The 25689-nt window shown below is 40.1% G+C and overlaps 1 protein-coding gene and 1 long non-coding RNA gene across 12 annotated transcripts in view; one reads left to right on the top strand and one right to left on the bottom strand.

Moving 5' to 3' along the window:
- NDUFAF6 (NADH:ubiquinone oxidoreductase complex assembly factor 6) overlaps window positions 1-16829 on the bottom strand; it is a 30759-nt gene extending 13930 nt beyond the window's left edge. Inside the window, exons 1-3 of one of the 7 annotated variants that reach the window (XM_019453505.2) lie at window positions 16600-16829; window positions 8964-9063; window positions 3827-3949 (exon numbers count right to left, since the gene is read on the bottom strand). In XM_019453505.2, the coding sequence (XP_019309050.1) occupies window positions 3827-3949; window positions 8964-9063; window positions 16600-16796 (420 nt within the window). In that variant the 5' untranslated portion in view covers window positions 16797-16829. Of the gene's footprint in view, window positions 1-2294; window positions 2422-3826; window positions 3950-8959; window positions 9064-16572 lie in introns of those variants that run through there. The other 6 variants (XM_019453506.2, XM_053896542.1, XM_019453508.2 and 3 more) reach the window with 6 other exon arrangements.
- A 15-nt stretch (window positions 16830-16844) lies between these two features.
- The window catches only part of LOC109269516 (uncharacterized), a 60601-nt gene continuing 51756 nt past the window's right edge, over window positions 16845-25689 (top strand). For 2 of the 5 annotated variants that reach the window (XR_008420050.1, XR_008420049.1), the window contains exon 1: window positions 16845-17048. This is a non-coding gene — a long non-coding RNA (uncharacterized LOC109269516). The remainder of the gene's footprint in view (window positions 17049-25689) is intronic. The other 3 variants (XR_002081119.2, XR_002081118.2, XR_008420048.1) reach the window with 3 other exon arrangements.

Genomic DNA, 25689 nt, shown 5'->3' with positions numbered 1-25689 from the left:
ATCATGACCTGAGGTGAAGTCGGACACTTAATTGACTGAGCCACCCAGACACTGCAAGTGTCTGACTCTTGATTTTGGCTCAGGTTATAATCTCACAGTTCATGAGTTCCAGCACTGCATCACACTCTGCACTGAAAGCGTGGAGCCTGGTTGGGATTCTGTCTCCTTCTCTCTCTCTGTCCCTCCCCCGCTTGCTCTCTGTATCTTTCTCAAAATAAATAAAAATGAACTTTTAAAAAAAAAGTCAATCAATGTCATAGAAGATAGAAGCTACAGAAATGTTCCAGATTAAAGCAGGAGAAAGAGACGTGACAACTAATACATGATCCTAGACTGGATCCTATACTCGAGGGGAAAATACTATTGTGGACATTACTGGGGAAACTGACAAAAGTGGAATATAAATGGAAAATTATATAAAAATGTTACATCAAACTTAAATTTACAAAAGTTAGTAGCTATTCAGATAACATAAGAGAATATCCCTATTCTTAGGAAATACTTAAAGTATTCAGGGATGAAGGGCCATGAAGTATAGAACTTATACTCAAGTGATTCAGATAAAAATTATGAGTGTGAAAATGCACACACACACAGAGCACACATGAACTTGTATGTGGGCACTGCACAAATCATTAACAGGATAAAAATGTTAACAACAGGTGAATCTGGATGTAGATTATGCAAGTGTTCTTTGTACCGTTTTAAATTTTGCAACCTTTCTGACAGTTTGAAATTATTTCCAAATAAGTTTTAAAAACATTGTTTTCTTGCCAAGTCAACAATAAGTAAGATATATTTTCATAAAAAATAAATATGGCAGGGGCACCTGGATGGCTCAGTCAGTTAAGTGTCCAACTCTTGATTTCAGCTCAGATCATGATCTCACAGTTCAGGAGTTTGAGCCAGCATGAGGCTCCGCACGCTTGGGATTCTCTCTCCCTCTCTCTCTGCCCCTCCCCTGCCCTCTCTCTCTCTCTCTCTCTCTCTCTCAAAATACATAAATTTTTTAAAAAGGGAAGAAAAAATAAATATGGTAGTGAAACAAAGTCTCAGGAATATCCTATACTCCATCTAAGACTCTAAGACATCATTGATACTAATGACTAATGATACTAACTGGAAGCACAGAGAACAGAGCCCATTCTGCCTTCCAGGAACTAACAGAAGCTAAAGGAGCTGCACGGTGTTGGTTGCAAAGCTCTCTCAGCACTGTTGCTATTACATGGCAGGACTCCCTGCAGGCCTCTCCCCAGTCCCAGGAATCAGCTTGGGATTCCTCAGTCATTACAGAGTCCTGATCTTGTTCTATTTTGTACATGTCTGAGTGGGGCACAAGGCATGTTTGATCTTTGTAACCACCATCAAGTACCATTCCTGGCACATAAAAGTACTAAATACATATTTAACCATAGAAAGTCAGATTTTTGTTTACTCAAGGCTGAAGCCATAACAGCTATAGTTCCTTGACCATAAAATATAATTCTTCTGTCTGATTCTGAAGGAAATCAGAGATCAAGGTTAAAAAAAAAAAACACAAGGATTTAATAAGCAGCTGAAAATCTGCTGAATAAAGTATCAACAATTTTTAAAACAGAAGCCAAACAGAATAAAAACCTTGGCTATAAACATAAGTTCAAGCTTGCAACTAACATTAATACACAGAGAAATGGAGAAAACCATATGAAATACACATGTAATTATAGATATGCAATTATCTTGCATCCTAAAAGCACTAATGAATCACTGTGGCAGAAGAGTTCTCCCTGCACAATACACTATCACTCTTTCCCCACTTAATCTTCTAAAAGAACCTGATGCTCTCTAAAGAACCAATGAAAAGTTTTACTGGACAGTGTGCAAAAAGCATGTGCTCCAACAGAGTGTGGAAGGGTAAACATGCAATCAAGACATCTGCTATGACCACCACCTGCTTCTTTCAAATATTCATATTAACCTTCAACACTGGTCATATCAGAAAGCTGGTCAACAGCAATCATCAACATTTAAAGAGCTATTAAAATCGGATCAATTGGCACATGTGTAAACATTCTACAATTCAGATGGGTCTTCTGTTTTTTTTTTTTTTTTGAGAGAGGCCAAGACAAGATAAATTTGTCTTGAAGGAATCTCTAAGGATGCAAGCCTTAGCATAAACCCCCACTGCGGGGATGTCTGAGTGTAAAAGAATAGTTTTTCTAGATTTTAGAGAAAATTTTTCTCTAAATGGAGTCCCCAAGGTTGAGGTTCTTAAAGTGAGGTAAACAGAGATAAACAACTAATCTAATACTCACAGCTTCCCATCCACTTTTTCTTCTCAGTCCCAGACTTGGGGGCGCCTGGCTTTTTCCATCCTTACTGGGGCTCTGTGAAGTCAGTCGGGGGCCCAGGAACGGGGCCTGCCTCTGCTGGTACACAGACCTGAGAAGAGGGGCACCCCTGTCAGGCCTGTCCGTGGCTCCGTTACAGAACCTGTCTTTTAGCACTCATCACACTACAGTAGGGACACAGATCAGTGACAAAACGCACCTAATTCCCTTCCTCCAGTCATGGTGCAGCACATTTCAGAACTCTGCGTGGCTGTTTATGAATGAGGGATCCATATAACTGCTTTAATGTGAAACTATTCACTGTATACATCTAGCTGTCCGAATAATTCTCCAGCCCATAAGTTTCCATTCTCTAATACTTAAAATTCATCAATGAATATGCAACAAGGCAGTTTTACATTTGTGTCTGGACAATGGTGATCGCAAGTCTCCCTTCACAAAAGATCAGTATGCGTTTTTCTACAGCCCACAGAATGGATTGGAGCACTAGAATAAGGAGCTGCTGGGCAAATAGAACAATTAACCTGCCACTGCTTCAAAATGTATGGGGTTTGGGGTGCCTGGGTGGATCAGTAGTTGAACGTCTAACTTCAGCTCTGGTCATGATCTCACAGTTCATGGGTTTGAGCCCCACATCAGGCTCTGTCCTGACAGCTCAGAGCCTGCCTTGGATCTTCTGCCCCCCAACCCCCATCCCTTCCCCATTCATGCTCTCTCTCTTAAAAATAAATAAAACATTTTCTAAAATGTATGGTGTTTAATTTCTACAACCAAATATGTGGAAAACAAATAAGTAGTTGGTAACACAAAGGGACCAGATTCTTTTTTTTTTTTTTTCCTTTAATAAAGAAATTCAGCAAAGATCTGTGCAGGTTATTAGCAGATGATTTAAAATTCCTATCAAAACTAACAGCTTTGAACATTACATGAGCCTAAGATTTTTTCAGGATAGATTCCCCATAGCCACTAGCCAAATTGTATGCATCAAAAAGTATGCTCAAGGGGTGCCTGGGTGGCTCAGTCGGTTAAACGTCTGACTTCAGCTCAGGTGATGATCTCACTGCTCATGAGTTCAAGCCCCACATTGGGCTCTGTGCTGACAGCTTGCAGCTCAGATCCTGGAGCCTGCTTCAGATTCTGTCTCATCTCTCTGCCCCTTCCCCAAACATGCTCTCTCTCTCAAATATAAATAAACATTAAAAATAATTTTTTTTTAAGTATGCTCAAATAACACTTACAAATTAAAGGTAGCATTTTGTGGGGCTCCTGGGTGGCTCAGTCGGTTAAGTGTCTGACTTCGTCTGAGGTCATGATCTCATGGTCCAGGAGTTCGAGCCCCACATCGGGTTCTGTGCTGACAGCACAGAGCCTGGAGCCTGCTTCAGATTTTGTGTCTCCCTCTCTCTCTCTGCTCCTCCCACACTCACACTCTGTCTCTGTCTCTCAAAAAATGAATATACGTTAAGAATTCTTTTAAAGTAGCATTTTGCTTTTACCTTCCACAGCTCGATGGCCACAGGCTGCTGGGGTGGGTTGTCACTGTATATGTCATCCACAGTTTTTCTCCAAAACTCCATTCGCATCAGTCCAATTGTTTTCTCAGAGACTGAGTCCTTAACCTGTAAACAGCATTCAAAAACCTTAATAAATGCACTCTTCCTTCACAGTCTCAAAATCAGTATTTGTGACTGCATAACCACATGATTCAGCCAAAAACGAAGTTTAACTCTGTATATTTGTTTTAATTTTTCCTTGAAGCTATATATCAATCAAATTCTTGTCATTAAGAGGTTCCTAAATAAAACTGCAAATTACTTCCAATATTTTCAAGGTCTGCATTCAAAAATAGGAGATCGTCTTCTAGAAATAAATTGCCAAGAAAAAGAGTGGGGGCAGACAATTAGATTAAAAGAAATTTGATAGATGAACCAGTTGCAGTATGTGGACTTTATCTGAATCCTGATTTGAAGAGGAAGAGAAAACTAGGAAAAATCTGAACACTAGATGTTTAATGATACTAAGGAATTATTAAATTTTTAATGTTGGACAATGGTTTTGTAGTTATTTTTTAAATGAGTTATCTTTTAGAGATACATATGGCAATATTTACAGACGGAAAAATTTATCTGAGACTTACTTCAAAATAACTTGGAGGTGAGGATGGGGTAGGTGGGGAGAGAGATGAAAAATCAAGATTGGCCATGAGCTAGTAACAGGTGGAGCTGGGTGATGGGTTTATGGAAGTTTACTATACTACATTCTCCAATTCTATATATATTCAAAATTTTTCCATAATAAAAACGTTTTTAAAAGTAAGCATAAGAGAAGAAAAACAATCTTCATTAGATTAGTGATGGTAAAATTATGTGTAAGTCTGGAGATGAACCTAGGAAATAGAGCCAGGGGCTTTCTAGAGGAAGCAGTGAAGGAAGTAACATTTACCAAATGTCTACGAGTGCCAGGCCCTTTGCTAGGTACTGTCCCAGAGATTATCTGATCTCAGTCCTCACTACATACCCACAGGGTCATTACCAATATACCCATTTACAAATAGAGAAATTATGGCTCAAAAAAGTGGTAGTTTAGGGGCGCCTGGCTGGCTCAGTCAGCTGAGCGTCTGATTCTTGATTTTGGCTCAGGTCATGATCCCAGGATCAAGCCCCACATTGGGCTCCATGCTGAGCGTGGAGCCTGCTTATGTATTCTCTCTCTCTTTCTCTCCCTCTCTCTCTCCCTCTACACCCCTCCCTCATCTGATCCCTCTCCCTCACTCGCAAACTCTAAAAAAGAAAAAAAAGGAGTAGTGTATCTTATGCTGTGCACACTCACAACTCATAACGGAACCAGAAGGACTAGCAAAAGATTATGGGGGAGGGGAGTGGTGGACTACAAACGGGCACGTGAGGGAATTTTTTGGGTTGATGGAATTGTTCTTTTTTCATGACCACAATGGTGAACGCATGACTCTATGCATGTTTCAAAACCTATAGAACTGTACACCACAAAAAGTGACTTTTACTGTATGTCCATTTAAATAAATTTATTCACTCACAAAGTAATTTTTAAAAAGAAAATTATTATACCATCTCCCCACTACTGATTAAGAATGGCCTTGTTAGATTCAGGCAGGAGTAACCAATGCATGCTAAATCTAGGAGGTAAGGTTTTTTTCAAGACAATTGACATATACTAGTTTCAGGTGTACAACATAACTTGATATCTGTATGAATTGTGGATGATCACCACAGTAAGTCTCCATTACCATATGCAGTTACTAATCCTTTTCTTCTTGTGATGAGACCTTTAAGATCTACTCTCTTAGCAACTTTCAAATATATAATATAGTCACCATGCTATATATTACAGCCTCATGACTTACTTATAACTGGAAGTTTATACTTTTTGATCACCTTCACCCATTTCTCTTACACCCACGCCCTATCTCTGCAACGACCAGTCTAATCTATGAATTTTGGGGATTTTTTTGTTTTTTAGATTCCACATGAGTAAGATCATATATTTGTCTGACTTATTTAGCATAATGCCCTCAAAGTCCATCCAACTTGTCACAGATGGCAAGATTTCCTTCTTTTTTATGGCTGAAAAATGTTCTAATGTATATTTACACATTTTCTTTATCCATTCACCTATCAACAGATACTTAGGTTGCTTCTGTATCTTGGCTACTGTAAATAATGCTGCAGCGAACAAGAGGGTGCAGATATCTTTTCAAGCCAGTGTTTTCATTTTCTTCAGATAAATATCCAGAAGTGGAATTGCTGGGTCATAGGGTAGTTCTATTTTTTTTTTTTAATTTTTTAACGTTTTTATTTATTTTTGAGACAGAGAGAGACAGAGCATGAACGGGGAGGGGCAGAGAGAGAGGGAGACACAGAATCGGAAGCAGGCTCCAGGCTCTGAGCCATCAGCCCAGAGCCCGACGCGGGGCTCGAACTCACGGACTCACGGACCGTGAGATCGTGACCTGAGCTGAAGTCGGACGCTCAACCGACTGAGCCACCCAGGCGCCCCGGGTAGTTCTATTTTTAATTTTTTGAAGAATCTCCTTACTATTTTCCATGGTGACTGCACCAGCTCACATTCTTACCAACAGTGTACAAGGGTCCCCTTTTCTCCACATCCTTGCCAATGCTTGTTATTTCTTGTGTTTTTGATTCCAGTCATTCTAACATGTGTGAGGTGATATCTTGCTGTGGTTTTGATTTGCATTTCCCTGATGTTAGTTGTATTGAGCAACTTTTCATGTACCTGTTGCCCATCTAGGAGGTAAATTCTGATGAGGACCATGGTCTTAAAATGTCTACTCACATTTAACAAGGAAAAAATATTAATATTTTGACTGTGACCAAAATTAGTATCACCAATAAGAGACAGATGGATATTTCATACCTCCTTATGATTTGCTGAAAAGGACATACATCACTTAGTAGTATTAGACTAGGAATGCATAATATGACAAAAAACAAAACAACTCCAAATGAGAAATATTCTAATTTTTAAAAGTATTTTAAAAATAAAAAATAAAAGGAAAAGTATTGTTTTAAAAATGTCAATGTCATAAAAGACAAAGGCTGTGAAAATGTTCCAAATTAAAGGTTAGAGATATGAAAATTAATGCAATACATGATCCTAGATTGGCTCCTGTACAGAAGGGGAAAAAAATGCCATAAAGGACATTGGATCATTTGACAAAATTGGAAACCAAACAGATTAAACATTGTATAAACACCAAATTTACTCAAATTGATTACTGTGGTTACATAAGAGAATATTCTCACTTGTGAAATACATACTCAAGATTAAAGGGATAAGGGCCATTGGTAGTGAAGATACTCTAAAATGATTCATAGAATGAAATATATAGACAAAACGACAAAGCATGTGTGGCAGAATACTAACGAAAGGGTCTATGGGTATTTTTTGTACTATTCTTACCTTTGTGTGTGTGCAATTATTTCCACATGAAAAGTTATTTTTGTTAATGGTCTTGGTGGTGGGTGGGTCTCTTAGTAATGTTTAGTATTCAGATCCCGGTGGTATATGGTCTATTCTCAATAAATATCAAGAGTAATCTTTTAAAAATGTGACCAAGCTTTGATGTCCTTTTCTGCTCAGAACCTTCCAATGGTTTCCCATCTCCAAGTAAAAGCCAAAGTGACTGCACTGGTCTCCAAGACCCTGCCTTTCGGGCCCAGATACCTCTAACCTAACCTCCCATGCCCTTCCTCCCTCATCTGCTATACCACACTGGCCTTTTATCAGGTACATTTGCACCTCAGAGCCTTTGTACTTCCTGTTCCTTCTGTGTAGAATACTCTTTGCTCACATACCTTACTCCCTTGCCTCCTTCAAATCTTTGCTCGAATGCTACCTTCTCAGGTTTTTCCTGACTACTGTAAAATCAGAACCCCTGCAACACCAAGCCTTCCCCATCCCCCTTAATTTTTTTTTTCCATAGTACTTGCTTCTATCTGATACATTACACAGTACTTGTTTTGTTCCTTGAGTACATGGGCTTTATATGTTTTATTCAGTGTTATACTCCAGGATCTAAAACAGTACCTAGCATATCTGAGATAATCAAATACTTATTGAATGAATGAATGAATGAATGAACAAGACTGTGTGTGTAAAGCAGCAGCAAAACACTCCTACAAGGTGACAGACAATTCAGGGAGAACCCTAATGGTTTGTTCATTAAAAATGGAACTGTAATCACTGTAAAGCGATAATGGAAGATCACAATGGGGACTCTTTACTGCTACACTGTGCTGAAGATGCAGATGTTGTTTATGCCTGAAAAAGGATGAGGTTAAAAAAAAAAAAAAAATGGACTCATGACATCTAGAAAGACACCAACAAAAATACAGCCAGAATCTATCAGACTGTGTGCAGATTCAGTGTCTCACCTCAGTTGTGCCTCAGTGCTCTACTCACATCCTTTCACTCCTTCCTAGCTCACTTCCTATCCTATCCACTGGAGAAGCCCTGCCAAAATTTGCACTTTCTTTGAGATTTCAAACCCTCCCCTGCTCCCTCACTCTTAATGTCTGAGCCCTCCATCTAATTTACTGAGAAGACCAAAGCCACACCACTTCAACTCCCACATTTCCATCCTCCAATTCATGTTACGTCAGCCCATGATCTTTCATTCTAAGAAAAAGAAGGCTCTTTCCTTCCTTTGTAATTTTTTAGACAAAAGCGAGTTAGCATGATCTAAGACCTGGGTTTGCTATAATTACTTCTATTGCCTACTTCACGTTAAAGCTAAAACGTCATTTAAAAAGTGCTTTGAAAACTGCTATAAACAGTGAGACTGTGATTAACCTACTCAACTAACAGACAAACATAAATGTTAATTGCATAGTTTTATAATAACCTTAGATAAAAGAAATTAAAATTCCAGAATGGTAGTTCCAGAATCGTTAAGTTTGTTAGCTGGTTTATTTTTGGAATTTAATTGATAAGCCTAACTAGAAGAAGGACAAAGAAATCACCAGCGGAGACCTTAAACACATCCAGCATATAAATTATAAATATATTTCTTTATTGTTCAGCATTAAATATTTTCACCATTTTTGCAAATAATTTTTGAAGGTATTTAATACCAGCCTGAGCCAGTTCCACATTGAAGGCCCTCAGTGCAAAGGCAGAGCTTCTGGAGTCTGCAGGGAGCAGCAGGGAGCACAAATAGCCTTCGTAGTCTCGTTTCCTATAACAAATAGGCAAAAAAAAAAGACCCTTACTTTTCACGTTCTAAACTGTACACACAAAAAAAAAACGCTGACCAGAATTAGTCCGGCTTTGGCTCAGGTCACGATCTCACAGTTTGTGAGTTCGAGCCCCACATCGGGCTCTATGCTGACCGCTCCGACCCTGGAGCCTGTTTCAGATTCTGTGTCTCCCTCTCTCTCTGACCCTCACCCGTTCATGCTCTGTCTCTCTCTGTCTCAAAAATAAATAAAAACGTTAAAAAAATTAAAAAAAAAATAGGCCTGAAATCTCTTACTTATTTCTTTATAATTACAAAAATGTATCTGCCCCCAATCCCAGACCAGGTAAAAAGAAATAATCTCTATTATTTTTACTTATGTAGTACTTATAATTTTTTAAAATTTTAATGTGTTATTTATTTTTGAAAGAGAGTGAGAGAGACAGAGCACGAGTGGGAGAGGAGCAGAGAGAGAAGGAGACACATAATCTGAAACAGGCTCCAGGCTCTGAGCTGTTAGCACAGAGACTGACACGGGGCTCAAACTCACAAACTGGGAGATCATGACCTGAGCTGAAGCCAGATGCCCAACCAACTGAGCTACCCAGGTGCCCCTATAGTACTTATAATTTTAATTGTCTCCAAGTCACTGTGGTTTTGGTAAGAATTCAAATGAGCTACTGAGGTGGACTACTCAAGAAAGTAATCCCAGCAAGTAATGGTATGAACTCACTGTTTGTTTGTTTGTTTGTTTGTTTTAAGTTTATTTATTTTGAGAGAAAGAGTGCACACATGCAGGGGAGGGGCAGAGAGAGAGGGAGAGAGAGAATACCAAGCAGGCTCCACATGGGCAGGACAGAGCCCAAAAAGGGGCTCAGTTTCACGAACCATGAGATCATGACCTGAGCCAAAATCAAGAGTCAGACACTTAACCAACTGAACGACCCAGGCACCTCTTTAATACATAGATAAAGACACAGATAAGACACAAAAACAGAAAATAATATAGGAGTGTGGGTGTGTGTGTATATTTATGTTTCCTAGCAGCATCTGCTGAGAGAACATGGAAGCAATGATATCTCCTAAGCCCCCAGTATCAATGAACACACCTAACACCTAGACCTTTGGTTTCTAAATACCATTCTCTACTGAAAGAAACGAGGGCTCATTGGAGGAATGACTAAGTCCAGGGCTGGGGCAGGAAAAATACCAGATAGGCCAGAGACATCTTGAGCAGAAAGTAATGAAACGTTCAGAGTAGAGGGACTTGTCAAAACAACAAAGAAACTGGCCTGACAGGGGCACCTGTGTGGCTCAGTCGGTTGAGCGTCCAACTCTTGATTTTGGCTCATGTTATAATCCCAGGGTCATAGGATCAAGCCCTGCATCCATCCGGCTCTGCAGTAAACATGGGGCCTGCTTGAGATTCTCTGTCTCCCTCTGCCCCTCTCCCCCATCCCGCTCATGGTCTCTCTCTCTCTCTCTCAAAAATAAAAAAAAAAATGTTTTAATTAATTTTAAAAATAATTAGAAAGAAAAAGAAACTGGCCTGACAAAGTTCCCATTCGCCAAGTCTGAGTCAATCTGAGCATCAAAAAAATGATAGTAACATTGTAATAGAACACCATAAGCCCATACCAATATAAATAAATGTATGAATGAATAGGAAGGGAAGGGAAAAACCCGACAACCATACAATGCCAACTGATAAGTCTAGAAGACATGATGAAATATTTTTTAAGTCCTCATTTGATAACAAAGTAATTGAGTCAGACAAAAATCATCAATAAAGGTCTTAAAATGTTAAATGGGTAAAAGTTTGATAGAATATTTACATATGCTGTGAAGTATCTCCTCACAAAACACTTATTACTAATTAACATTCTTTCTTTTCCTTTGTGTACACATTTAGTTGTATTGTAACAAAGCAACTTGTACACTTTTACCTTTTAAAACTGAACATCATCATTCCTTTCCAGTGAAAAAAAAGAAAATTTAAAAATAAACAGGAACAAAATGACAATAGAGAATGTCAATTCCAAATAAGATCCTACAGGTTCTGCTGATTCTCCCATCGAGTGGCAGGGCTCAAGGCATCATTAGGAGAGAATTGTATTTTAAAAGTGTCTTCAGGGGCACCTGGGTGGCTCAGTCGGTTAAGCATCCGACTTCGGCTCAGGTCATGACCTCACAGTCTGTGAGTTTGAGCCCCGTGTCAGCTCTGTGCTGACAGCTCAGAGCCTGGAGCCTGCTTTGGCTTCTGTGTCTCCCTCTCTCTCTGCCCCTCTCCCATTTGTGCTCTGTCTCTCTGTCTCTCAAAAATAAATAAATCTTAAAAAGAAAATAAAAAATAAAAATAAAAGTGTCTTCAACTGCAAGGATGTGTTAAACATCATAGTTAAACATGCCAAAGGAGAAGCCATGTTGCCAAAATGCCCACTTAAACCCACCCAAAATCTCAAACCCACCCTTTGCTGACCTTCTATAACCCCATTTTTAAAGTTTTTTTTCTTTATTTTTTTTTTTTTTTAATTTTTATTGATATTTTGAGAGACAGAGTATGAGTGGGGGAGGAGCACACAGAGAGGGAGACACAGGATCTGAAACAGGCTCCAGGCTCTGAGCTGTCAGCACAGAGCCCAATGCGGGGCTCCAACCCATGAACCACAAGATCATGACCTGAGCCGAAGTCCAACGCTTCACCGACTGAGCCACCCAGTTGCCCCCTTTTTTTCCTTTTTTTTAAACAAGAGAAAGTAGACAGATACATGTAGGTAAATGCTAACTATCCATATTCACATAGAGACACAGTGTAATCTCCGAGCCCAATATACACTAATATTCTCATCAACTAAATTTACAAGGCAGAAACCCAGAAGATACCTTCTCAACCAAGTAATAAAAGGTTCACACCACAGAAATAGGGTAATCAACATCATGTGCTTCCTGAAATGATAGTGAGAAAAGCACAGCATATTCCTGTAATATTCCTGCCAAAAAGGTATAAAACATAAGGAAACATTAAATAAACCCAAACTGAGAGAGATTCTACACAGTAACTGGCCTGCTCTCTTCAAAACAATGTCACACTCATGAAAGATAAGGAAAGACTGAGAAATTGTTTCAGCCTAGAAAAGAGTAAAGGGATTTGACAACTAAATGTAGCATATGATCCTAGATATATGAAAGAAATAATTGAATAATCAGCAAAATTTGAATGGAGTCTGTGGATTTGACAGTAAATTGGATCAATTTTAATATCCTGATTTTGTTGATTGTACTATAGTTATATGGGAGAGGAACCCTGGGTTAAGAAATACACACTAGGGGCACCTGTGTGGCTCAGTCGGTTAAGCATCTGGTTAAGCATTTTATGGGCTCAGGTCATGATCTCACAGTTCGTCAGTTTGAGCCCCACGTCAAGCTCTGTGCTAACAGAGCAGAACCTGCTTGGGATTCTCTCTCTCCCTCTCTCTCTGCCCCTCCCCCATTCATGCTCTGGCTCTCTCTCTCTCTCAAAATAAATAAACTTAAAAAAAGAAAGAAAGATGGGGCGCCTGGGTGGCGCAGTCGGTTAAGCGTCCGACTTCAGCCAGGTCACGATCTCGCGGTCCGTGAGTTCGAGCCCCGCGTCAGGCTCTGGGCTGATGGCTCGGAGCCTGGAGCCTGTTTCCGATTCTGTGTCTCCCTCTCTCTGCCCCTCCCCCGTTCATGCTCTGTCTCTCTCTGTCCCAAAAATAAATAAAAAACGTTGAAAAAAAAAAATTTTTAAAAAAAGAAAGAAAGAAAAAGAAAGGAAGGGAGGGAGGGAAGAAGGAAGGAAGGAAGACACATATTAAGGGGAGGTAATGGGACATCATGTCCACACCTTATTCTGAAATGTTCAGAATGTTAACAATGAGGTAATTTGGATGAACAGTATACTGGATCTCTGTGTACTATTTCTGTAATTTCTATGTCAATTTGAAATTACTTCAGGGGCGCCTGGGTGGCTCCCATCAGTTGAGTGTCTGACTCTTGATTTCAGCTCAGGTCACGCTCTCGCCTTCATGGGATCAAGCTCAGAGAGGGATGGTGCTCTGCGCTGACAGCACGGGACTTGCTTGGGATTCTCTCTCTCCCTCTCTCTGCCCCTCCCCCACTCTCTCTCCCTCTTTCTCAAAATAAATAAATTTTTTAAAAAAGTAATGAAATTACTTCAAAATAAAAAGTTTAAAACAGCATAGTCCTTATTATATATACATCATAGGATGACTGCCTATTGACAAGGCTACTTTCACTATAATACACTGGAACTTTATTATAACATTATTTCCTATAAAACAGTAAACTAAATAAAGTTAGGTCCAACTTGATTCCATGGAGTTTAGATGCTGAAATTTAGACTACTCCCAGATTTCAACTGGTTCACTTTTTGTTATCTTCCTAACAGAATTTAAACCTCTTCTAGCCACACCCTTCACAATTTCCTCCAACTTCCACATAAACAAAAGGAACGGATCACAACAAGTGACCCTGCTATCACAAAACAGCTCTACTAAAAAATCTCACCATGAGTGGTTTCAGCTACAAAATGGACAGTGTGGGCAAAACAGCTCTCTAATTTATACTTTAATTTTTTTTAATGTTTTATTTCTTTTTGAAAGAGAGGGCACAAGTGGGGTAGGGACAGAGAGAGGTGGGGACAGAAGATCCAAAGCAGGCTAAGCACTGAGAGTAGCAAGCCTGATGTGGAGCTTGAACTCACACACTGCAAGATCATGACCTGAGCTGAAGTCGGACACTCGACTGACTGAGCCACCCAGGCGCCCCTAATTTATACTTTTAAATACATATAGATATGTTTTAAAATTAAATTTTAATATTAAAAGTCTCTGAACGTCAAAAGTGTTCGGAAATTAATATGAAACAGAGAGAAAACACTGAATAGCAATCAAGATTACAATCTTAATTTCTATCCAATTAGCTGACAGAAGTGATATCCGCCACGTCTATTTCCTAATTTCCAAAATGAGGCTTGATTTCCAAAATGAGGCCTGTTTCATATCTCCTAAAAATAATCAATATGTGAAGTACATCAGGTTTCTTACAGGGAAATGAAAAATGAAGATATACTAGTATGGTAACAACCTTTGGGAAATAAGATACTCTACACAAATAAGGGTTTCTCTGTAAAGTTGTTGTGTTCTGTGTTGTGTGTGTGTGTGTGTGTGTTTAATTTTGGTTGGAAATTTTTCTAACAATATTACCAACTTCTTTATATTGAGTAAGATATACTGATTACTTAACCATTTTTTCATCACTCAGGATCAGTGTTATAAATACTGCTTACTGGTATACAAGGATATCTTAAGTAGCCAACCAAGGTCTAATTATTGAACTCTTTCAGATAGAAATGCCACACTATGACGGTTTTATACAGCAATAGGGCGTTTCATTCATTCACTAATTGCAACATTTATTCAGGGCCCGCTATGCACCAGCACTGTCTAGACACTGAAGATAGGTATAGACCTCAGTCTGGTAGGGAGACACAGACATATGATAAATAAGCATATCTGCTGTCAGGACTGCTGTGCTATTTCCACGGACCTGTGCCACTGAAGCACAAAAAAGTGGTTCTCCAATGAGGTGGAGATAGGATGGAAAACAGGTGCACTGTCAGACATCTTCACTAACATCTCCTTACCCCTTTATAGCACTAATTCCAAAGCCTGAGGCAGCCTTGGGGTTCCTCAGAAACAAGCCCCAAGATGCCTATGTAAATTAGGTTTGACATATTCCCAGGAACCTAGATTCCTAGCAGAGCTCTGGATGGCTAACCCGAATTTCTGGCCTGGTATCTTTTCCAATATTTGGAAGCCTTGCATAAGATACATGTCCAAAACAACCTTGCATGAATAATTTCAGAGGCCAAATTTTTCAAAGATTAATGGACAATCTGAAGCCAGAAAGTGCAGTCTTCCTTTCAAGTTTCATTTTGTTTTTGAATGAAACTACTATTGTGCGTTTGTTATGTGCAGCATTTTTACATACATCATCGCATTTAACCCTCATAACCAGGCTATAACATAGGAGTAGAAATTTACAAAAGAGCAAATAGCTGAATTTTAATGCAACTTTTCCAAATGATGAACCTAGGATTAATAAATGCAGATGAAGTATGCCTGTGAAATCCAGGCTTTTTAATAAATCACTAGTCAGAAGGCTCCATTCCACTCAAATATCTACATAGACAAAGTATCTGCCCATTTGTGAATACATATTTGAGAAAACTGTCATGTGATACCCATAAACTATTACTAAAAGAATAGTATAATAACTATATATACATATACTATAACATAGTGATGATACTATTACTTCAATATAGTAATACATAAGAAATTAGGAAGAGTGATTATTCACCTCCGGATAGAGAAGTTAGGACGCTCCTGGTGTCAAAAATTGCCCTGAACAAGTAAGTGGATATGGGCGGTATACATTTTGACAACTTGTGTTTATCAAAAAATTATACTTTAAAATATATAAAAATGTGTGTAACTTTTTAGGAATTTTGGCTTATTGCTCTGATTTCCACTATTGTTATCTTGTTTCCCCTGTAAGTAATCCACAAATAGGGCAGAAACATTATTTTAAAAAGTGATTAAAAACAAAACAAAATGCTGAAATGCATGAGAATTCTGTTGTTATGCTACATTTTGCTAAAATTGAATATAAAAAATTTGGATTTACTAGTCCAGTCAAATCCAAGGTAGCTTAATTATTCTAGCATTTCCCAGAAGTTCTTCAGACCAGGTACTTTTTTGAGCCTTTCACCAAGGTTATAAGTCAAAGGCGGCAGAAGGGCACCAGAGGCTAAGCCATTGATCTTTGCAGTCAGGCATAATTCCAAAACTGGCCCCTGCCCAGACTCACTAGGTCACCTGGTGACCTGATTCTTCTAATGATTCCGCGCATGATTAACAGCGACTGCCATGCGCCAAGTCCTTCCGGTGTTATCAAGGCTGAACAAAATTGTCATTAGGCCCTAACTTTATGAGACTATTCTACTCAACCTCTGGTATATTCCCTTATCTCTCTAAACCTTCGTATCTTCATCCATTAAAAAAGATAATAATGGCTTATACTGTACTAACTGTGCCCTTGCTTTGTGCCAGGCACTGTTCTAAACGCGTTAATCCTCATAACCCTAAACGGTAGGTCTACATTTGTGCATCACAATCTGTAAAGAAGATTAAGTAAACTACTTGTAGTTTGCATAGTGCCTGACACAGAAGAACTCAGGTAAAAATTACTAGTCGTCCGTCAAACTTTTACAAAGCTGTGCATGCAGTAGGTTTAGGTAAAAATTAAGGTTCAGTCAAGGTGACAGACGAGAAGTTTTGCCACGATTTCGTGGCCTGCGCGAAAATTCCGTTGGCCTCAGTCCCCGCCAACCGGCTCGCCCCGGCCAGCCCCGAGTCCCGCCGCGCCCACCCGGGTCCCTCCGGGCCACTCCCGGACCACCTGCCAGCGCAGGCCGGGCTCGCTCACCGCAGCAGCTCCATGCAATAGCGGTCGGTGCCCGAGGCGCCCGATCCGCTGGCCGCGGCCACGCTCCGCCCGGACCCCGCGAGCCCCGGGAGCCGCCGCGCACGAGCCCACAGGCCCCGGGGCGGCCGGCGGAGGCACAGGCCGGTAACGCCGAGCCGCAGCGGGCCGCAGGTGGAACCCAGCACGGAGGCCGCCATGACACCGACGTCGCGTGCCCTCCGACCCCGCCACGCCTCCTCAGGTCCACCCGCCCACTTCTCAGCGGCGGGCTGACGGCCTGGGGACGCCGCTCGGAAGGGAGCCAGGTGTCGCTGTGCTCCTCTGCATCTGGGTCGTCGCCGCCGCGCTCTTCTGCTTTGTGGGTTCCAGAAAAGCCCCGCCGAAATCGGCGGACCCCACGCTGTCTCTCCTCCTTCCTTCCGGGTCCTTCTGAAGATGTATTTATCAAGGTAGGAGGATAGAGAATATTTTATTTGACAGTTTACTAGCTTAATTTATAACTTTTCAGTATTCACATAGTATGTGAGCCTCCTTTGGTACTCTTACCCGCCGTCTCTCAAATATTAAAGCTGGGTCTAGTTGCCATGACCTGACCTGGTCCAAGCCATCCATCTCTGCCTACCTCTGGATCCCAGTGATACCTCCTGCCTCCCAGATTTGCCTGGTCTATTCATGCAGTAGCCAGGCTGGTTCTTTCTAAAGTGTACATCCGGGGGTGCCTGGGTGACTCAGTCGGTTGAGCGTCCGACTTCAGCTCAGATCATGATCTCACCGCCCTGAGTTCGAGCCCCAACGTTGGGCTCTGTGCTGACAGCTAAGAGCCTGGAGCCTGCTTCGGATTTTTGTCTCCCTCTCTCTGCCCCTCCCCTGCTCTCACTCTATCTCGCTCTCTCAAAAATAAATAAACATAACATAAAAAAAAAAAAGTGTACATCCGATCATGATCCTTGCTTGCTTGACAGCCTTTACTACTCATTGGATAAAGCCCTTCCGTGATATATGCCCTCTATTTACTTTTCAGCCTCAACCCTATTTGCATTTGTGACTCCAGTTTAATGTTTCTCCTTAAACCCAAAGGAGTGTATGCATGGTCCTACCAACTCTCTCCAATTAACCCTGCTTTGGTTTTACTGCCAAGACTGCCTCTGCAGCCTATGCAGGACCTCAGTCCCTCCTTCATAATGTTCTCTTCTCTCTCTTTAGCTCTGACAGACACACACTATTAGTGTTTTTGATACCACAATTTAAGCCTGATATGTAAAAGAAAAAAAAAATCATGCATCTACATCTCTAGTTCTGATCTCCTGCCCAGCTGGAATTTTCCATCTGGACATCTTGCCATGACTTCAAAGTCCACTAACTCCCCTTTTTAGTTTCTTTATTTAACTGGACAGTAATTCCCTTCTCACAACCAGGGGAAGTACTGTGGAGTCATCCTTCTGTCTTCCCTCTTCTATATCTAATGTAATGTGACTGATCAGGTCCATCAATTTCTCTTCCTTTACATACTCACATACTTGGTTTTGTAGCTGATACAAAACCTGGATTCAGATCCTGGTCCCACTTCCTACTATCTCTGCGACCTTTGGTGACAGATTTACCTTTTCTTGTGCCTCAGATACTTGCCCTACGAAATGGAAATAATAATAAAACCTACTTCATAAGGTTCTTGTACAAATTAAATGAGCTGATGTATTTAAGGCACCTAGGCAGTGTCTCGCCCGTAAATAGCACTCAACACAAGTCAGCTATGTACGGAAAACATTAAGAAAGACTTTTTAGGGGCACCTGGGTGACTCAGCTGGTTGAGTGGCCAATTCTTGATTTCAGCTCAGGTCATGATCCCAGGGTCGTGGGATCGAACCCTGCATCAGACTCCATGCTGAGCTTGGAGCCTGCTTGGGATTCTCTCTCCCTCTGCCCCTTTCCCCAGCTCCCACACTCTCTCTCTCTCTAAAATATAATTTAAAAATTAAAAAACAAAAGAGTTTAAAAGGAGCAAAACGATTGTGTCCCAATGGTAAGCTAGACATTGTTCAGGTTATTTGAGTCTAAGAGTTCTTGGTGCCTTTCATCATCTTTGAGCTATTTTACATTTCTCTAAGTTACAGAATATTGACAACAGTGCACATTATTCTTGTCCATAAACATACAAATTATGTCATAGGAGTTTCAGTTGGTTATTATTCTATGGATATTGACCAGTTTCGTATGTGTTAAGCAGATTTACTTAAGCATTCCTGACTGCCCATATAGTCTGGTACTTTGATTATTTCTTTGAATTGATTGCAACGTCTTACTGGTTCCCACACTAACTAATGAGTTAAATGAAAAATTTTTTTAATATTTTATTTGTTAAGTAATCTCTACACCCAACATAGGGCTCAAACTTACAACCCTAAGATCAAGAGGCACTCTTTAAATGAAATTTTTGACATGTCTTCATTTTATAGCTGTATGAGAGTCATGTTTCTACAGTTTTGTTAAAAACTATTCTTTAACAGCTACCATTAGCTATTATTAACTTATCTTCTATTTTATTTCCATTACCCAGTTTCATATCTGTCTGATGGACATATTTAGTTTTCTCACTTCCAGGCCAACCAATCTGTATTGAAAAATACCATTTCTAGTAATCACAAATTAATGCAAATCAAAGTCATGCATACTAAAAGTGTTATGAGCCTATAGACACATAAACTTTAAGGCAGAATTCCAATTAATGGAAGTAGAGGAAAAATTAAGGACTTTTAAAATTATGCTGTGGATAACACACTGTCACCAACTAACATTTATAAGAACATCTGTTATTTGCTAATCTTGAAATTAATGTTTTTTTTTAAGTTTCTTTTGAGAGAGAGAGAGCAAGCAGGAGAGGGGCAGAGAGAGAGGGAGACAGAAAATCTCAAGCAGGCTCTGCGCTGTCAGAGCAGAGCCCAATGGAGGGTTCAAACCCACAAATCCATGAGATCATGACCTAAGCCAAAACCAAGAGTCAGACGCTCAACGAACTGAGCCACCCAGGTGCCCATTGAAATTAATTTTTTAGAGTTATGAGCACATAAAATATTTCCTTAGTCTAATTACTTGATATCAAAACGAATATATTTGAAATAGGCATACACTTTCATTCAGTCAAGATTGCAATCAAGGCAAAACCTCAGTGCTTAACTCCAAAATTGACTTTTATAAGTAAATAACCATAGAGGCACAATTTGTTAACTTGGCCTTTAGCTGTGACAGTTGCTCACTATATCCTTTCTGAATATATGACTCTCCATGGTGAGGTGTTCCATCTGTGTAATTATGGATGAAATATAATAACATTTCTTTCCAAGCTTTAGCTCAATAAAGATTGTCCTGTGGTTGATTGCTATATTTTAAAGAGCTATGCCTTATTGTCCCATAATATTTCTCCCCCTCTCATTTTTTTCATGGCCTCTGCCAAGAAGTGAGTTTCATTCCTTCTGTTAAAAGTCAGTCTGGCATTTTGGCTTTTACATGACACCTTGAGCATCTAAATGGTCTGAGAAGGTCTACACCAGACCACAGCTGGTTAAATCTCCCAGGAGAAAAATACTCCACACACTTTCTCCTCCTTCTCCAAGGCCCTCAGGGATCAACCGACTTTTTGGTCCATTTTGTTTTGTTACATGTTTTTCATTATATATATATATATATATATATATATATATATATATATATATATATATACACACACACACACACACATACATACACACACTATATATATATATTTATGTATATATATAATATATATAGTATACATATACATACATACACACATTTGCCTATATATTTTAGACTTCTTTTAATGATATATATGTATATACTTTATATTCTTTAATTATACACACACACATATTCTTTAATGCTATACATATATATGATTAAAGGAAATATGGAAAATATAGGCAAATGTAGGGGGAAAAATCATGCTAAAACCAATAATTCAAACAGTTACTGTTTACATTTTGGTATTAGATCTAACCTTTTCTCTGTGCATAGGCTTTTTGCTTGTTTTTATATATTGCCTCTATAATATTTGAATAGCCAAACATGGTCATAAACATTTATTATGCTATTATTTCATTCATTCTAAAGCATTTATTGAAAGTCTATTATGTTCCTACACTGTACCAGGAACCAGGATTCTAGGGTAAGCAAATAGACATGTTCCATGTCTTCAAAGAGCTTTATTCTTTTTTTTTTTTTAATTTTTTTTTAACGTTTATTTTTGAGACAGAGAGAGACAGAGCATGAACGGGGGAGGGTCAGAGAGAGAGGGAGACACAGAATCTGAAACAGGCTCCAGGCTCTGAGCTGTCAGCACAGAGCCCGACGCGGGGCTCGAACTCACGGACCGCGAGATCATGACCTGAGCCGAAGTCGGACACCCAATCAACTGAGCCACCTAGGCGCCCCGAGCTTTATTCTTTAGTAGTAAAGACATTTACACAAAAAGTCATCACAAATAAATATATAATTACAAAATGTGATAACTGCTATTGTGTTAATGAGGTTATGAGTTCAGCTGCTCAAATTAAGACACAAAATAACAGTGCTGCAGACAAAGTAGACATTGAGTCCTCTGGCAGTTTGGGTGCAAGCAGTCTCAGGTTGCCTGGAGATTCCAAGATCGCTGAGCCCCAGGCTCTTGCAGTCTGCTCATTCTACCATCTGAGGAGTGGAGCCTTCACCTGTACGTCCAGGATGGCCCACTGTTAGTTCCACATGGCAGCCAGCAGCAAGAGTGAAAGCAGAAGGGGCAAGATGCCCTTCTCTTTAAGAGAGTAGTCATTTGGTTTGGCCGGGGGGGGGGGGGGGGGAGTGGGGCTCATTTGGTTGAGCATCTGACTCTTGATTTCAGCTCAGGTTGTGGGGTCGAACCCCATGCCATGCCCCGTGCTGAGTGTGGAACCTGCCTAAGATTCTCTCTCTCTCTTTCCCTCTCCCTCTGAGAGGAAGCGTTTGCTGTCTCTGTCTCAAATTAAATAAATTAAATAAATAAGAAGTCATTTCTGGGGCGCCCGGGTGGCTCAGTTGGTTAGGTGACTGACTTCGGCTCAGGTCATGATCTCACAGATCATGAGTTCGAGCCCCGCGTCGGGCTCTGTGCTGACAGCTCAGAGCCTGGAGCCTACTTTAGATTCTGTGTCTCCCCCCTGTCTCTACCCCTCCCCTGCTCACTCTCTCTGTCTCTCAATAATAAATAAATGTTAAAAAAAAATTTCTTTAAAGAAGTCATTTCTATGCCATGGCATATAGCAATGCATGTGCTTCATTAAGCATTAACTAATAAGAGTTGCAGTGAGTCTAATTTCAAATTTCATAGTGGTGATGAACATGATATATTAGATATTTACAAAACTATTATGTGATATGAAAACATCTGTGATTTCATTTGGTGACAAGATCATAGTTACTGCTAATACTTTTATGCTTCGTTGCCTGTATTCCTAATTGAAGCAAATGCTAAATTTCCATTAGCCATTCATGAAAACACAGATGTAATTTTTTTCCCATTCCAGTTCACCGACTCCATGAATTCCGTGCACAACTTCCTTGGGTTAAGAATCTCCTGCTTTAAGGGTACAAGCCAGAATCTGCATGTGTCACATCTGCTCATATCGCATTAGTCAGAATTTAGTTTTCTACAAGGGAAGCTGGGAAGTAGTTTTTATTCCAGGCAGCCATGTGCCCAGTTAGAAATCACAGGTCCTATTATTACTGAAAATGAGGAGAATGGATATTGGGGTACCACTAACGAAAAAAAAAATGAACTTTATACTATGAAAAAATTTAATAGCGAGTCCTAATCCAGATTATGGAGTCAGGAAAAGTATCTCTGAGAAAGTGCAGTTAAACAGAGATATGAAATATGATAAATAATAATAATAATAATAGTGCCAAACCTGTTACTTATTGAGTGCTTACCACGTGCTGGGCATTCTTCTAGTGTGCTGCCCATATTAATTCCGTCTCACAACAACCATGCTCAGTTCAGGGGGACTGTTCAGGTTTTAGCCCTGAAAGTCCTGTATCCCGGGAAACCCCTCAGTCTAGGGAAGACTGGATGGCTGCCACTGTGTTGGTGCTATTGTTGTCATCCCCATTTTATGGAAAAGGAAACCAAAACATGAAAATGTTAAGTAAGTTGCCCAAAATTACACAGCTAGTATTTGGCAGAGTCAGGATTTACATCTGGGAAGGTTGCTCCAGTCTACCTGCTTACCTGCTGTGTTAGTTTGCTAGGGCAGCTGTAATGAAGTACCATAGACCAGGTGGCTTAAACAACAGAAGTTTATTTTCTTACAATTCTAGAGGCTAGATGTCCAAGATCAAAGTGTCAGCAGGGTTGATTTCTTCTGAGGCTTCTCTCCTTGACTTGTAGATGGTCACTTTCTCCCTGTGTTTTCACATGCTCTTCCCTCTATATCTGTGTCCTCATATTATCTTTTATAAGGACACCAGTCATTGGATTAGGGCCCACCCTAATGACCTTATTTTACTTTAATTGTGTCTTTGAAAACTTTATCTCTAAATAACAGTTACATTCTGAGGTACTGGAGGTTCGTTAGGACTTCAACATATGAATTTGGGGGAAACACAATTCGAGCCCGTAACAACTACTGCATTCTGCTACCAGGCGAAGAGTGTGTGTGTGCATGGAGGTGGGGGTAGTGTTCCACAAAAGAAAACTGCATGTGCACAAGCCCCGAATCAGTAAAGGGTCCGGCACATTCAAAGAGTGAAAGCCTTGCAGCTGGCATTTACCGAATGTGCAGGAGGGTGGACCACGTGAAAATGGAGAGGTAAGCAGGAACCTTGGTGCTGTGATCTTTTGTAGGCCAAGTTGAGAATTGAGGATTTTAAGTGCACGAGGAAGGCCCTGGAGGGATTAAAGCAGGGGTTTGGCCTAATCCAAAAACTCAGATTTTAGAAGACAGCTCTGGTGCGTATTTGGAGAATAGACTGGAAGCAGGAGGACTGGTTAGGAGCTTCTGCTTGGAGCCTGGGCCAGTGTTGTTGGGGACGTGGACAGGTGTGGCAGTGGAGATGGAGAAAAGTGGGTGAATATCATGTGGTGAAGGTAGCACCAGCGGAACTTGCTGATGCACAGAAGGGGTCAGAGAAAGGATGCTTCCTGCTTCCTCCACCTGGCAGAACCCTTTTTGTACATGTATTCCCCTTCCTCCCTTAGAAGAGCCAGGTACCATCCTCAGCCCACAGACGTACATCTTACAAAAGAACCTAAGCGTGGTATTTCCACTCCCATCACCAGTGATTGGTCCAGGCCAGTGCATGTTTCCCTGCTCTGGTCAATGACACTGAAGAAAAAGTCTACTGTGGGGCTTCTGAGAAATTTGCCTCAGTAATAAAGGTACAATATACAATTTCACTTATGAAATATTATTGCCAAAAAGGTTTAACAGAAATCTAATTAAGCTTCTAAATATAATTTTGAAGTTCACAAGAAATATAAAGATAAGAGGAACAAGATAAATGGCATCATGAGGAAATATATCAGAATAATTCAAAAGAAAAACACAATGTCATGAGAAATGAATTGGGGGAATGTTCTAAATTTAAAAAGACCAAAGAAATATCACGGCACCTGGGCAGCTCAGTCAGTTAAGTGTCCGACTTCAGCCTAGGCCATGATCTCACTGTTTGTGGGTTCGAGCCCCGCATCGAACTCTGTGCTGACAGCTGAGAGCCTGGAGCCTGCTTCAGATTCTGTGTCTCCCCCTCTCTCTGCCCCTAACCTGCTTGCACTCTGTCTCTCTCTCTCTGTCTCTCTCTCTCTCTCAAAAATAAATAAACTTAAAAAAAAAAAAAAGACCAAAGAAATATAAAACCAAATGCAGTGTATGCAACTTGATTGGATTCTGGTTTGAAAAAGATAAGCTATAAAATATATTTTAGGGACTAATGAGGAAATTTGAACATAGACTGTATATTAAGTGATATTAGGGAGTTACTGTTAATTTGTCTTAAGTATGCTGTTGTTGTGGATCTTCAGGAGACATATATATTCTTAGGAAATACAGGCTGAATCATGTAGGTGTACAGTGTCATGATGTCTGCAACTTACTGTCAAATGATACAGGAAAAAGAGTGAAGGTGGGAGGCTAAGCAATTGTGCCGTGTGGCAAATGTCATCAGTTGTTGAATCTAGGTAGAGTGTATATGGGTCGCCATTGTACCACTCCCAACTTTTCTGTACATTTAAAATTTTTCAAAATGAAGAGATGAGGGGTCAGAGAGACACAAGGAAGACACATACCTCTTCTTCCTCTGGATGTTGTCAGTTTTGAATGTGATGCTCGTGACTGAAGCAGCCATCATGCAGCCATGAGGGAAACTAGCGTGGAGCATCTAGCTGAAATGCTGACCTGGCCCTGGAGCCCTGCTGACATTAGCAGTAGATGCATTTTCGGCCATTGGAGCTGCCTTCCTCCTAACTTTCTGTTATGTGAAAGAATCCATATTCCTTACTATTTAAGCATTTTGAGTTGAGCCATTATCTCTAGTGGAGACAGGAAAAAATACTAAAAATAGAGTAGTCAGGGAGGCAGCAGGGAAGCCAGGAGACAATGGTGGTAGAGATATAAATCATAAGTTGTGTACAGTTTTGCTCTCTGCTTATCACAGTATAACATGCATTTTCCCATATCATTAAGATTTACTTATGAACATTTTTATTCTTTTGGAATAAGTAATATATTCCTGTGTTAAATATGGCCACAGATTTTTTTGCAGCTACTCTCATCAGAGGTGGTCTATTCCCCACCCCCTTGAAGCTGAGCTGGTTGGGTTTTGTTTTTGTTTTTTTTTTTTAAGCACAGTTAACATACAGTGTTATATTAGTTCAGTTCTACAATATAGTGATTCAACAACTCTGTACATTACTCAGTGCCCAGCACGGTAAGTATAGTCGTCATCTGTCACCATACAACGTTATTACAATATTACTGATTATATTTCCTGTGCTGTACTTTTCATCTCTATATTCATTTATTTTATACAGAAGTTTGTACCTCTTAATCCCCTTTATATATTTCA

This window comes from Panthera pardus, unplaced genomic scaffold (genome assembly GCF_024362965.1).
Source record: "Panthera pardus isolate Hobbes unplaced genomic scaffold, ASM2436296v1 HiC_scaffold_7, whole genome shotgun sequence".
Classification (NCBI taxonomy): Eukaryota; Metazoa; Chordata; class Mammalia; order Carnivora; family Felidae; genus Panthera; species Panthera pardus.
This window is presented reverse-complemented; position numbering and strand designations above follow the sequence as displayed.